We start from the raw sequence: 12,657 nt of genomic DNA, 5'->3' as shown, positions 1-12,657 counted from the left end.
CATCAGGTAATTAGCAAACTCGTCAGTTAGCTTTTCATAATTTAAATAATGCCTCTCACTGTATAGCTGAAATGTACTTCCAAGATGGATGGTGATCTCTACCTCTGTGTAAACCCCATTCTGCTCTGCCACAATGGGCCTATAACCTGTGGAACCCCATACAAAACACAGATTCTGGATTTGAAGGCTATGAGGACATCAGACCCATCCATATATCATTAAAGAACAGCAGGGAAGTCCCCCCCCTTTTTCTTCCATCCCTCTCTCTATATCTCTGTTATTTTTCTCCCTCTCTTTTCCTTTCTCTTTCTCTCCCTCTCTCCATCCCCCTCTCTCTCCTTCTCCCTCTCTCTCCCCCACCCTCCCTCTCCTGCTCTCTGTCCCTCTCTTTCCCTCCCTCCGTCTCTCTCTCCACACTCCGCTGTCCCATTCTTCCTGCTCTGACACCGTTGCCGGGCGAGGCAGCAGCGCTGCATCGGCACACAGATCATTGGAAGTGACATGGCGAATTTGTGGCAATTTGTAGTAAATCTCCCTTTAATGATAGCGTTTCATTTTGCACAAAATGAGACTTGAGTGCATGTAAAATGGAGGAGGCTGTTTAAGATGTAGCATTAGGCAGATGATGGGGGCTGTCAGGAGCCGTGAGGGGCCCTGAGTGGATGTGTGTGAGATTGGGACTAGCTGCCAGAGCTGCTGGTCCCTAGTGGCCTTGGCCGATGGGGCCGCCTCTCCTCGCCTCTCCTCTGCCTCCACTCCTCATGTATGGAAATGGAAATCTATCATGCCCTTTACACATCAGCCTGCTCACAGGGGCAGAGCAATCTACATATCCCTCCACACCACCACCCCTCCCCTCCACATAATCCATTTGCCTCCATCGGAGCGAGCCAGAGCTAGGTGGCAAACGACACGAAAAGCAATCTTTATCTCGAGCTTACAACCCCTTCCCCCCTGACTGGGACTTATTCAATTTTCATCCTCTCTCCTCTCCTTCCTTCTCTCCTCCTTTCTCTCTCTCAATTTCAATTTCAATTCAATTTAAGGGTTTTATTGGCATGGGAAACATATGTTAACATTTTCAAAGCAAGCGAAGTAGATAATAAACAAAAGTGAAATAAACAATAAAAATTAACAGTAAACATTACACTCACAAACATTCCAAAAGAATAAAGACATTTCAAATGTCACTCTCCTTCTCTCGACATTTGGTTTCAGTGGGAGGTGTTTTGGATGGGTCTGGGAGAGAGGAGGAGCAGAGGGGGTGTAGTGGTTATTCTAAAGGCATCCTATCAGGCCCCTTTAGCCAAAGGACCAACAGTCTAGGAGATGAAAGCTTAGCATTCTGCCAGAGCTGTCAAAGAGTCATGGGCCGAAACATTAAGCATATTCACTTCACATTAACAACTGATTCTACTGCTTTTATGGAGAATTATATAGCCTTGACTGGGAAAAGCCCTTCTACTTTCTGGTAAATCCGCTCACCTGTTCACATTCTCATTAACAAAACACATTTGAACTCCATCTTGTTTCGGCAACCTCTCTTTCCCCCCTTTTCTCTCCATCTCTTGTCAATTTTCTCTCTTTGCTTTGTTGCTCATTTCAAAACTATTTCATTGGTTTGACATGACAGGCTGGAAGCTTTTTGCCCAAGCGTTCAAATCAAAATTAATTGAAACGGCCACGTGTGAAGCTGCAAGAAGCCGCACCTGCACTCCTTCCCTATCCCGCTATCTCTGTCTTCTTTCATCTCTCCTCTCTCCCTTTCTCCCTCTCCTCACTGTCACCTTACTGTCACTGTGACAACAGCACCTCAATGTTTAATCTCCTTGTTGTCGCTCCCTATATACAGTAGTGCCAGCCACCTTAAACAACAAGTCGGCTTTTCTTATCGTTTCTATGGCATTTTGAGGAAATAAAGAGAAAGAATGAAACACTGAACAATCAGGAGATAGCGAGCATTACACACTGCCAGAGTATGTAGGTAATATTTATTATCTTTGTTTGCTCTTCTCTATTCAAGTTCCTCCTCACACTTTCCCAGACCGCTCTCTTTCCGAGTGTGCAATAGATACAAATACAACTTTTCATTTTGGCTCTACCAACTCTTTAATCAAGTAAGACATGGTGGACGTCCTCTCAACCCTCAGCCACTAACACTGAGAATGAACCCTGGCTGTGACTTCCCTTTGACCTGTAAGTGCCCTACTCCCACTCCACCCCACTCCCTCTCCACTCCACCCCACTCCCTCTCCACTCCCTTGGTGTGTCTCTAGCAGTGTGGCCGGGGTCTCTCATCCAGATTGATAGTGCAGTACATTAGTTACAGTGCTCTAAAAGCAGCAGGCCCTCCTGTACCGTCTGCTGGACCAGAGTGGAGGGATGACATGAGTGTGACACAGCCAGCACAGACACAGATAGAGACACAGCCCAGTTAATGTTGCCTCCCTCCCTGTTACCCTGCCTGCCTGCCTGGATGGGGGATTTATGATGGCGGGGAGTGTGTTTATTATCTCACAAACAGTACAGAGCCCGTGTGGAGATTTATCCCCTTTCAAGGCCCAACCCTGATTTGGGTTGGCAGATCAATCACCAGTGCCTCCACAGAGGGGCCAGGGGCGGGGACAAGGCTTATTACCTATGGAAGGAGGCAGGGCGAGTGGTTGAATCTGCCTTCACCTGCCATTCATTACACCAATACAACTATCTCTGGTTGCCTAGCTGACCTGAACCTCAACCAATAGCCACACTCGGATGTTACCACATCAGGAAGATATGTATTTCTTCTTCTGGAGATTTAATTGCAAATCAACTCATCTTTACTTCCTGCTTACCTTGGTTGATATCCTTGGCTTCCTTCTTGAAACACCTTATCTGTGGCCTCCTGTGTGAGGCCACGCCGCCACCCCTCCCCTCTCCAGCTGTCCACTCCGGGGACACGCTCGCCTGCCAAATCACGTTGTTGGATTAGGACCGGGGCAAATTGAATTTCAGTGCCTTGTCAAAGCCGCTCTGCATCTGGGGCTGCGCATAGGACACAAAGAGAACATGACAAGGGTGACTTTTTTTGTCACTTAGACCCGGCACATCATTTGTGAGGCTCATAAAAATGTATCTGCGTCTCGGTGAAAGGAGGAGATAGGGAGGAGGAGTGAAAGAAGGAAAGACTGAAAGGAGGGAGACAAGCTAGACAGGGAAAGTGACCGAACAGAACATATGCAGGAAACAAATAGAAAAATGGAAAGAAAGAAGGACTGCCAAGAAGAGAGCTCCAGCCAGTCTATGTATGCAGAGGGAGGAGGATAGGGAAGGAGGGATATTAATGTCTCAGGGAGAGATCTGATTTGATGTGTCTCTCCCCATTGTCGGCTGATGCTTTTTTAATATTTCCGGCCTTCTAATCAGTCATCTTCAATCCACAATGTCGATGAGGCTGTGATTTGATGTAGCCCCCCGTTGGTCAGACACCCCACCGCCCTTCCTTTCTCTCTCTTTTATATCCATCCCTCTCTCCTCTCCTCTCCTCCGCCTCTTTAATACAATGTTTACAAGCCAGCGCATTGTCCTCAACATATTTCAAAGTCCTAAGTGCACGGGGCGTTTCACTGACAAATCAAATAACAGCAGCATCATTTATTCCCTGCTCCTTCCACTGGCTCAGTGACGGCAGTGAGATAGAAGGAGAGGAGGACAGGAGGAGAGGGGTGGATGGGAGCATCCAAGAGAATGATTACTTCAATAAAAAAATTATATCCCAAATCTGCTTAGCAGTCCTACTTTGAGCTGTAATTGTTTCAAACACAGCATGGCCCAAGGGTGGGCAGATTGAGTGGCACAGAGGGAGCTGGGAGGAGGGGGAGAAAGGGTGGGCGGGTTTGAATCCTGCAGACGATTAAAAGTGTGATTTGTGTTTCTTGGTGACTGAGTGACCGTTTGAGCTGTCCCCTGGGTATTGCATTTTGTCTGAGTGAGTGAGGGGAGAAACAGTGCTGTCTCTCTCTCTCTGTGTGACTTTAAACAGAGTTGAGTGTTAAAAGAGGTGTGTCATCAGAGGACAGCGGTGTCACCTGAAAGGATAGAGAGAAGAATATTACTTATATTAGGACAGACACAGAAAACACACACATGCAAAAGGAGAGGGCTTCCTAGAAAGCTATATAACCTCAACAAAACAAAACATGTCTATGTTGTGCAACTCCCATTTGATGGAAACATCCAAACCTACCCATACTGTAAAAATACAGATCCAATAACCTGTTTTAATTGGTCTCTCCCCTTTCTCCTACAGTAAGAACCCATCACACGGACACAAGGACAGCAGTGTGGCTCCAGGAACTCCTAAGGTAAGAGGACTTCGGAGACTTTCATGATAAACCAGCAGAACCTCTCCCAGACTCCATAGCTCCAATAAGACCATTATCGTCCACTGACCAGCTCCCAGTCCAGGCTCTCCCTCACAACTATTGAGGCCTTATTAGGCTAATGTACTTCAGAAAATCAGCAGAGCTCATCAAGGTCCTCTGGAAGGAAGGGTATTAAGCTACTACTGTCTGTACCGGGAGTCTAACCCAGTGGACATGCTCCAGCAGGCAGGGGAGAGGGGAAAGGAAGAAGCGGCCATAGATGCACTTCCTATGGTTTCATGACTGTCTGAGTCCTCATTAAAGAACAGGTCCAAGAGACCCTGGACAGCAGTTTCTGTGTGCCCCCAATAAGAACCAAAGGATATGGGGACAAAGGACTGTACAATCAATAACTTAAAAAGGGACTCTAACTGGGTCTAACTCCTCGGTACAATGCAGTGTTTCAAAGTGTTCACTTTGAGACTCCTTCCGAGCCACATTGCATTCCTGTATTCTGTTGAAATAGGGTATGTCTCTCTTATGTCACGTTAATAAGAGGTTTCATTAATATTCTCCCAATGCTGCCACATTTAGCTGTGACAGCAAGGGGCATGTGGATCAGTGGATGTGTTGAGTGAAGGGAGAGCGAGAAAGTGAGAGAGTGAGAAAGTGAGAGAGAGAGTGAGAGAGAGAGAGTGAGAGAGCGAGAGAGAGAGTGAATGAGATTAGTTTTTCTGTAGTCTGGAGCAGAGCCAAGCAGAGCCAGCCACAGTTGGCACAGAGGGAGAGATTGATTGTCTCTCTGCCATTAAAGGTACGATTTGCTGATGGCATGTGTCCCTGTGGAGGGTAAAGATGCTCTGATGGATGTCTGTCTGTAATGATCACTGTACCTGTCTGGTAAAAGGGGACCTTTAATATCATCAATATCTCCAAAGACACACGCTTTAATGTGCTCAACAGTTTTTCCTCTACTCTTCATTCAACTGCCATTTCGGAGGACATTTACTGGGTTGAGATGAAATGGATGAACTTCATAAAAATATATAATGGAGATTTTTATTTGATGTATTAGGATCCCCATTAGCCGACGCCAATGGCGACAGCTAGTCTTACTTGGGTCCAACCGACACATAACGAAAAAGACAGTACAGACTTTACAATTTGCATACATTTATAAACATGAACATGTAGTGTGTGTGTGTGTGTGTGTGTGTGTGTGTGTGTGTCTATCAGTTATCACGTCAGGACATACACACAACAAGTAGGTCACATGGGAGAGGCGTTGTGCCGTGAGATGTTGCTTTATATGTTTTTTGAAACCAGGTTTGCTGTTAACTTGCACTATGTAAAATGGGAGTTCCATGCACTCATGGCTCTGTATAATACTATACGTTTCCTTGATTTTGTTCTGGACCTGTGGACTGTGAAAAGACCCCTGGTTGCATGTCTGGTGGGGTACGTGTGTGTGTCAGTGCTGTGTGTAAGCTGACTTTCAAACAATTTGGAATTTCCAATACATTGTTTCTTATAAAAACAAGTCAGTCTTTCCTCAACTGTCAGCAAAGAGAGACTGGCATGCATAGTATTAATATTAAACCTCTGATGACAATGAATAGCAAGACATACCACTCTTTTCTGGGCAGCTGCAGCTTAACTAGGTCTTTCTTTGCAGAACTTGACCATATGACTGGACAATAATCAAGCTAAGATAAAACTAGAGCCTGCAGGACTTTTGGGGTGTGGTGTGAAAAAGGCAGATCATCTCTTTATTACGGACAGACCTCTTCCCATTTTTTTACAACCATTGAATCTATATGTTTCGACCATGACAGTTTGCAATCCAAGGTAACACCAAGTAATTTAGTCTCCTCAACTTGATCAACAACCAACCACACCATTCATTACTAGGTTCAGCTGAGGTCTAGAACTTAGGGAATGATTTGTATCAAATACAGTGCTCTTAGTTTTAGAGATGTTCAGGACCAGTTTATTACTGGCCACCCATTCCAAAACAGACTGCAACTCTTTGTAAGGGTTCCAGTGACTTCATTAGATGTGGTTGCTGATGTCTATATGGTTTAATCATCAACATACATGTACACACATGCTTTGTTTAATGCCAGTGGCAGGTCATTGAGAGTAGAGGGCATAGAGAGCTTCCCTGTGGTACACCCCACTTTACATGTTTGACATTAGAGAAGCTTCCATTAAAGAAAACCCTCTGAGTTCTATTAGATATAGTATATATCTCTGAATCCACAATATGGCAGAGGTAAAAAAAAACATAACACATACATTTTCTCAACAACAGGTTATGGTCAATAATATCAAAGGATGCACTGAAATCTAAAAGTACAGCTCCAACAGTCTTCTTACTTTCAATTTCTTTCAACCAATTATCATTCATTTGTGTCAGTGGAATATTTTGAGTACCCTTCTCTATAAGCATGCTGAACGTTTGTTGTTCATTTGTTTACAGAGAAATAGCATTGTATTTGATAAAACACAATTTTTTGCAACAGTTTGCTGGTAGCAAGATGATAGGTCTGCTGTTAGAACCAGTAAAGGCCACTTTACCACTCTCCAGGCCTGAGGACAAAGACTTTCCTCTAGGCTCAGATATAAGATATGACAGATAGGGGTGGCTATAGAGTCAGCTACCGTCCTCAGGAGCTTTCCATCGAAGTTGTCAATGCCAGGAGGTTTTTCATTATTGATTGATAACAATAATCTTTCCACTTCCCCTAAACTAACTTTACAAAATTCAAACTTGCAATGCTTTTCTTTCATTATTCATTTTTTTATGCATGAGTACGATAGCTCACTGTTTGTTGTTGGCATTTCCTGCCTTAGTTTGGCCACTTTGCCAATGAAGGAATCATTAAAATAATTGCCAACATCAAATTGTTTTGTGATGAGTAAGTCATCTGATTCAATGAAAGATGGGATTGAATTTGTCTTTGTGCCCATAATTTAATTTAAAGTACTCCAATATATATATTTTTCCCATCAATCTTTATATCATTGATCTTGGCTTCATAATACAGTTTCTTCTTCTTTTTGTTGAGTTCAGACACATTATTTCTCCATTTGCAGTAAGTCAGCCAGTCAGATGTGCAGACAGACTTACTAGCCACTCCTTTTGCCCCATCTCTTTCAACCGTACAGTTTTTCAATTCCTCATCAATCCATGGAGCCTTAACAGTTCTAACAGTCAGTTTCTTAACAGGTGCATGTTTATCAATAATTGGAAGAAGCAATTTCATAACTTGATAAAGTGCAGCGCCTGGATGCTCCTTATTAATCACATCAGACCAACAAATATTTTTAACATCACCCACATAAGAGTCACAGCAAAATATTTTGTATGATCTGTTATACACTATTTTAGGCCCAGCTGTTGGAACGTTGGCTCTCCTGGAAATAGCAACTCTATTGTGATCACTGCATCCAATGGGTACGGATACAGCTTTAGAACAAAGTTCTACAATATTAGTAAAAATGTGATGAATACATCATGTGGATGATCTTGTTCCTGTAGTGTTTGTAAACACCCTGGTAGGTTGATTAATAACCTGAACCAGATTACAGGCACTGGTTACAATGAGGAAGCGTCCTCTTGAGAGGACAGCTTGATGAAAACCAGTCAATATTCAGGTCCCCAAGAAAGTAGACCTCTCTATTTACATACACGATCAAGCATTTCACACATATTATTTAGATACTGACTGTTAGCACTTGGTGGCCTATAGCAACACCCCATAGGAAAAGCCTTTAGATGTATCAGGTGAAACTGCAACCACAACACTTCAATAACACTTGACATAAGATCTTCTCTAAGAGATTGGAGACAGATGTGGTACTGTAGTAACAGCACACATTACAAATTATTATGTAAGCCTGCAGGCTCACTGCTCCTCACTACTACTTTCTGGTAGGGCCTGATTCAGAGTCAGAGACAGAGGCTACGGGAGAGTCAGAGACAGGGGCTAGGGGAGAGTCAGACACGGGCTGGGGGAACAGGAGTCATCGTGGTTAGGTGAGGAGAGTGGGAGTAAGGGAACAGGTAACGAACAGGGACCGGGGTGAAGGGAACAGAACAGGCCATCTGAGCGAGGCGTGACTGAGCATTCCCCAGTAGGTACTTAGTATTCCGCCACACCATGTGAAAAATGAAGAGGCTGGTTGAGGATCACAGGGGCTGTTGCTTCATGTGAACACTCTGCCTTCCAGACCTTCCAGACGAGCCTAGTGGTTCTAAAGGGGATTAACCTTTCCCGCTTCACACATGCCTCCCGCCCCCTCTCAACCACGCTATCGCCATAGCAACTCCATGCCAGCCCCATGCCTCTTAATTCTCGGGGCCAGGGGGCAACTGGACGGCGAGTCGAGATGAAGCGTGCGGCACATGCTAACTAACATGGCACCTTCTGTATCTAACACTGACATTAATCTGTATATTAGTCAACACACTATTACACTTAAGTAGAATCACAAGTAGTAGTTGATGTCAGGGCACATTTGCAACTAGTCCAGTTGAAACAAATTAATAAAAGACTACACACAAATATTTCCCAAGCTCAACGCCTCTGAAGCTACACAAATAAAAAGCAGTTACCCGACCTTGCAGTCCTGAAGGATAAAAAGCCATGCACAATGCTTAATTTACTGTCCCGGCACTAGGGGTCTGCCGTTTCTCACATATTAATATTAGATTATAGTTGTCGGCCACTTAAGCCCCTGCTCTCTCCTCTCTCCTTGATTAATAGGAACACATTGTAAATACAAATATTTCATAGCAGCCTCGTAAAGAGCTGGATCTCTGTCAACTCTTCCCCGTAAAGTCAGCACTATTTCCCCTTCCACACCCTTTTCCTCTTGTTCATTTGAGAAATGAACTCAATTAAGTTTGTCAGTGGGTCAGGACTGTAATGTCGGAGGCTCGTCTGAGTCTTTCAGAGAAGGTTTATAGATGACTGTAATGTTGGTGAGTGTCCTCCTCTCCTCCACTGCAGCATGCCCCTCTTCTCTTCCTCTCACAACAACTGTCTTGCTCTTTCTCCTCAGTCCATGCTGTTGTCGGTGCACATCAAACGCGAGGGAGAGTCACCGGTGGTCTCCCCTCTTTCCTCTGAAGACGCCCACCACTCCGACAGATACCAGGTGAGCTGGGCTACGTTCCAAATGGCACCCTATGCCCTATTTAGTGCACTACTTTTGACCAGAGCCCTGGTTAAAAGTAGTACTCTGTGTAGGGAATAGGTTGCCATTTGGGACCCTGCCAGGATGCTGATCTTTGCCCACATATTTAGCATCATAATCCCATCATCATATCCTGTCATATGACAGGAAAAATCTATAAAACCCACTATGAAACCTACTCCTGGAAAAATAACAGGACAGGCAATGTAAGGAGAACGTGCAAAAAAGTCCCCTGCTCTCTGTTAGAGGTTAAACATTAGGCAAACTCACAGGTGTCACCATGGCGATGGTGAAAGACGACAAGGTAATAATTTGTTGTTTTAGTGTTGAACACACAACATTGACTCAGCCAATCATCTCGCTATCATGGAGTGGATCAGGGAGTCAATAGAGGTCCTAGTCTCCATCAGGAATCAGCCAAGCCGCCTACCTCTATCCTACCTGGTTGTGCCCCCCAAATGGCATCGGAGCCCATCTATCCTCAGACTATCTCTGGTAAAGATTTGCCCAGCCTGTAATGTGTTTCCCTGTTCAGATAGGTAATCATCCATAGTTTACCTCAAGCTATGCTCTAAGTCCGGATGGTATCTCTTCTGGTCTACAGCATCCTTGACATGTTTTCCACCTCATTCTGCTGGAGGCCTCACAACTGCAGTTTGCACCCCAAATGACACCCTACTCCCTACACCGTGCCTTACTTTTGATCAGACCCCAATGGGCCCTGGTCAAAAGTAGTGCACTAAAGTATATAGGGAATAGGGTGCTATTTAGGTCGCACACGTACAGAAGATTAGTTGGGATTTAACTTACTCATACAGCACAGTGTTTTAATCAAAGCTATAATGTAGCTTATATACCATACTTTTTTTCTCTCAAAATGTAGTATTTCAAACTCATATGGCAATGATCTACTATTTAGGTTAAGTGGTTTTCTCCCTTATACCATAAAGTCATATCCATACATTGACAGGCCTATTAAATGGGCAGTGGTTAAAGTATATATTTTCATTAGTAAAGCTGCTGCTGAAATCATTTCATACAAATGATTAAGTAAATGGAGACCCCAACCTCCCTTGAAATTGTAGATTTTTGTTATTTTTCCTCATCATGTAATTGTGTAAGCCATTTAGATAGCTTGCGTCTCAAAAGGCACCCTATTCCCTGAATAGTGCTTTATATTTGAGCAGAGCACTATGAGCCCTGGTTGAAAGTAGTGCACTAAATAGGGATTAGGGTGCCATTTGGGAAGTATACACAGTGGATCAACATATCATGGTGCAGGTTGGATATGAGCATGACTTAAGTGTCAGTGTAAGAGGCCTGTCTGGGTATATGATGGACGATGCACTCGGCAGGAGTTTGAATTTGTGACCACACTCTGTGCCCGTGTCAATGAGTGAACATCCATCCATTGCCCTGACTGGCCCTGCTAGTGTCAGCACATAGCCTACACACTCTGGAAGAGAGGGGAGAAGAAAGATAGGTGGTCCCACTTAACCCATATCTTAGTGGTATTCACAATCACTGATCATGCCTGTCAGTTTCAAACAAGTTTAGATGGGGAGAATTCATAGCTAATTTCTTATGTCACTTTGATATGAGATTGTACAAAATTATGAAACACTTATTTTCAGAAAATGAAATAAAACGTTTGTACTATTTGTATTGACTGCAAAAAAATACGTTTAGATATGATGCATACAACTTGTTTACCCCACAAATTACTTGACAAACTTGAAATGTCATATTAAGTCAACTTAACTTCCATTGAAGCCAGCCTCTGTATTACGTATTGCTGCTATCTAGTGGCCAACGGTTGTAGGAGACCAGACATCCTCTGAACTTTCACTCCTGTGTTGGTCACATGACACACGCCAAGCCAACATGGCGACGGCAATGAACAGAGCAGCTTTGTAGGCGGCACATTCAATCCTTTGGCATCCGTATAAAATTATTGACACAAAATTGTATTAATGGTGCGGTCTAGTACCAGGAGACCTATATGATATACGTGAACAAGTGAGTTTGTCGGCTTGAAAAGGCTTTGACCAAAACTTACCGACCCTGTTATGGAAGACACGATACAGCCTAAAAGAGAAGTAGGTTTTTGTTTACTATCAAGATGTAACTTGCAGGGCACACTGTAGAATCCAAAGCAATCCGCCCATGCACTGCTACTAATGTATCCATTAACATTATACATGCAAAGGTCCATATCTAATGCATATTTTGTGTGATTCCTTTCTTCCTACCTGCAGACATTTTTACGAGTGCGAGCTAATAGGCAAACGCGATTGAATGGTATGTAAACATTTCATTTTTCCTTTGAAAGTTCAATACTTTTCATAAGCATCTTACACTTTTACATTTTTCTTAAAGGTAATTTATTTATTTCTAACTGCATTTCTGGTAGAACATCCTGTAGAATTACAGCATATATATATATATATATATATATATATATATATATATATATTAATGAAGGTATCATGATCTCATCTGCAACTTCACAAAGCCTACTTGTATGGAATGACATGATTAGAGCCTATTTTTTTTAATTTAACCTTTATTTAACTAAGCAAGTCAGTTACAGAACAAATTCTTATTCACAATGAAGGCCTACCAAAAGGCAAAAGGCCTCCTGCGGGGACGGGATTAAAAATATAGGTCAAAACACACATGAAGAGACAACACAGCACTACATAAAGAGAGACCTAAGACAACAACAGCATGGCAGCAACACAACATGGTAGCAGCTTCATTTATCTTGGTGAAAATGTTATAATAATGTTCTGAAATAATGCCACTATTGGCTTGTGACACGATTCAATCATTTCTATTTAGGATATTTCCTAAAATACCCTATATTACCCTATCAAATAATATTCTATTCATATTTATTAAGTAGCCTATGATTATGTTCTAAAACAGTTTTATTTTATACTTTTTCAATACATTACTGAAAATATCACCTGCACTACAGTTGGAATTGTCAATACAAGTTGAAGCAGCAACTGGCGATGCGAAAGTGCATCTTCAGTATGGTGACCAGATTTAGTAAATGAAACATTTTATTTAGTTATTTAGTTATGTAGCTGCAAAATTAGTA

The 12,657-nt window shown here is 42.9% G+C and overlaps 1 protein-coding gene across 14 annotated transcripts in view; it reads left to right on the top strand.

Annotated features, from left to right (window-relative positions):
- The window catches only part of LOC110530324 (E3 ubiquitin-protein ligase RNF220), a 289,576-nt gene that overhangs the window by 244,294 nt on the left and 32,625 nt on the right, over positions 1–12,657 (top strand). For 10 of the 14 annotated variants that reach the window (XM_090182300.1, XM_090182298.1, XM_090182297.1 and 7 more), the window contains 3 exons: positions 4,289–4,343; positions 9,414–9,509; positions 11,807–11,849. In XM_090182300.1, the coding sequence (XP_090038426.1) occupies positions 4,289–4,343; positions 9,414–9,509; positions 11,807–11,849 (194 nt within the window). Of the gene's footprint in view, positions 1–4,288; positions 4,344–9,413; positions 9,510–11,381; positions 11,648–11,806; positions 11,850–12,657 lie in introns of those variants that run through there. The other 4 variants (XM_090182303.1, XM_090182302.1, XM_090182301.1 and 1 more) reach the window with 2 other exon arrangements.

Source organism: Oncorhynchus mykiss, chromosome 8 (genome assembly GCF_057628025.1).
Source record: "Oncorhynchus mykiss isolate SJ-2025 chromosome 8, ASM5762802v1, whole genome shotgun sequence".
NCBI classification, from domain to species: Eukaryota; Metazoa; Chordata; class Actinopteri; order Salmoniformes; family Salmonidae; genus Oncorhynchus; species Oncorhynchus mykiss.
Note: the sequence above shows the minus strand (reverse complement) of the source record. Positions and strands in the feature narration are given on the sequence as shown.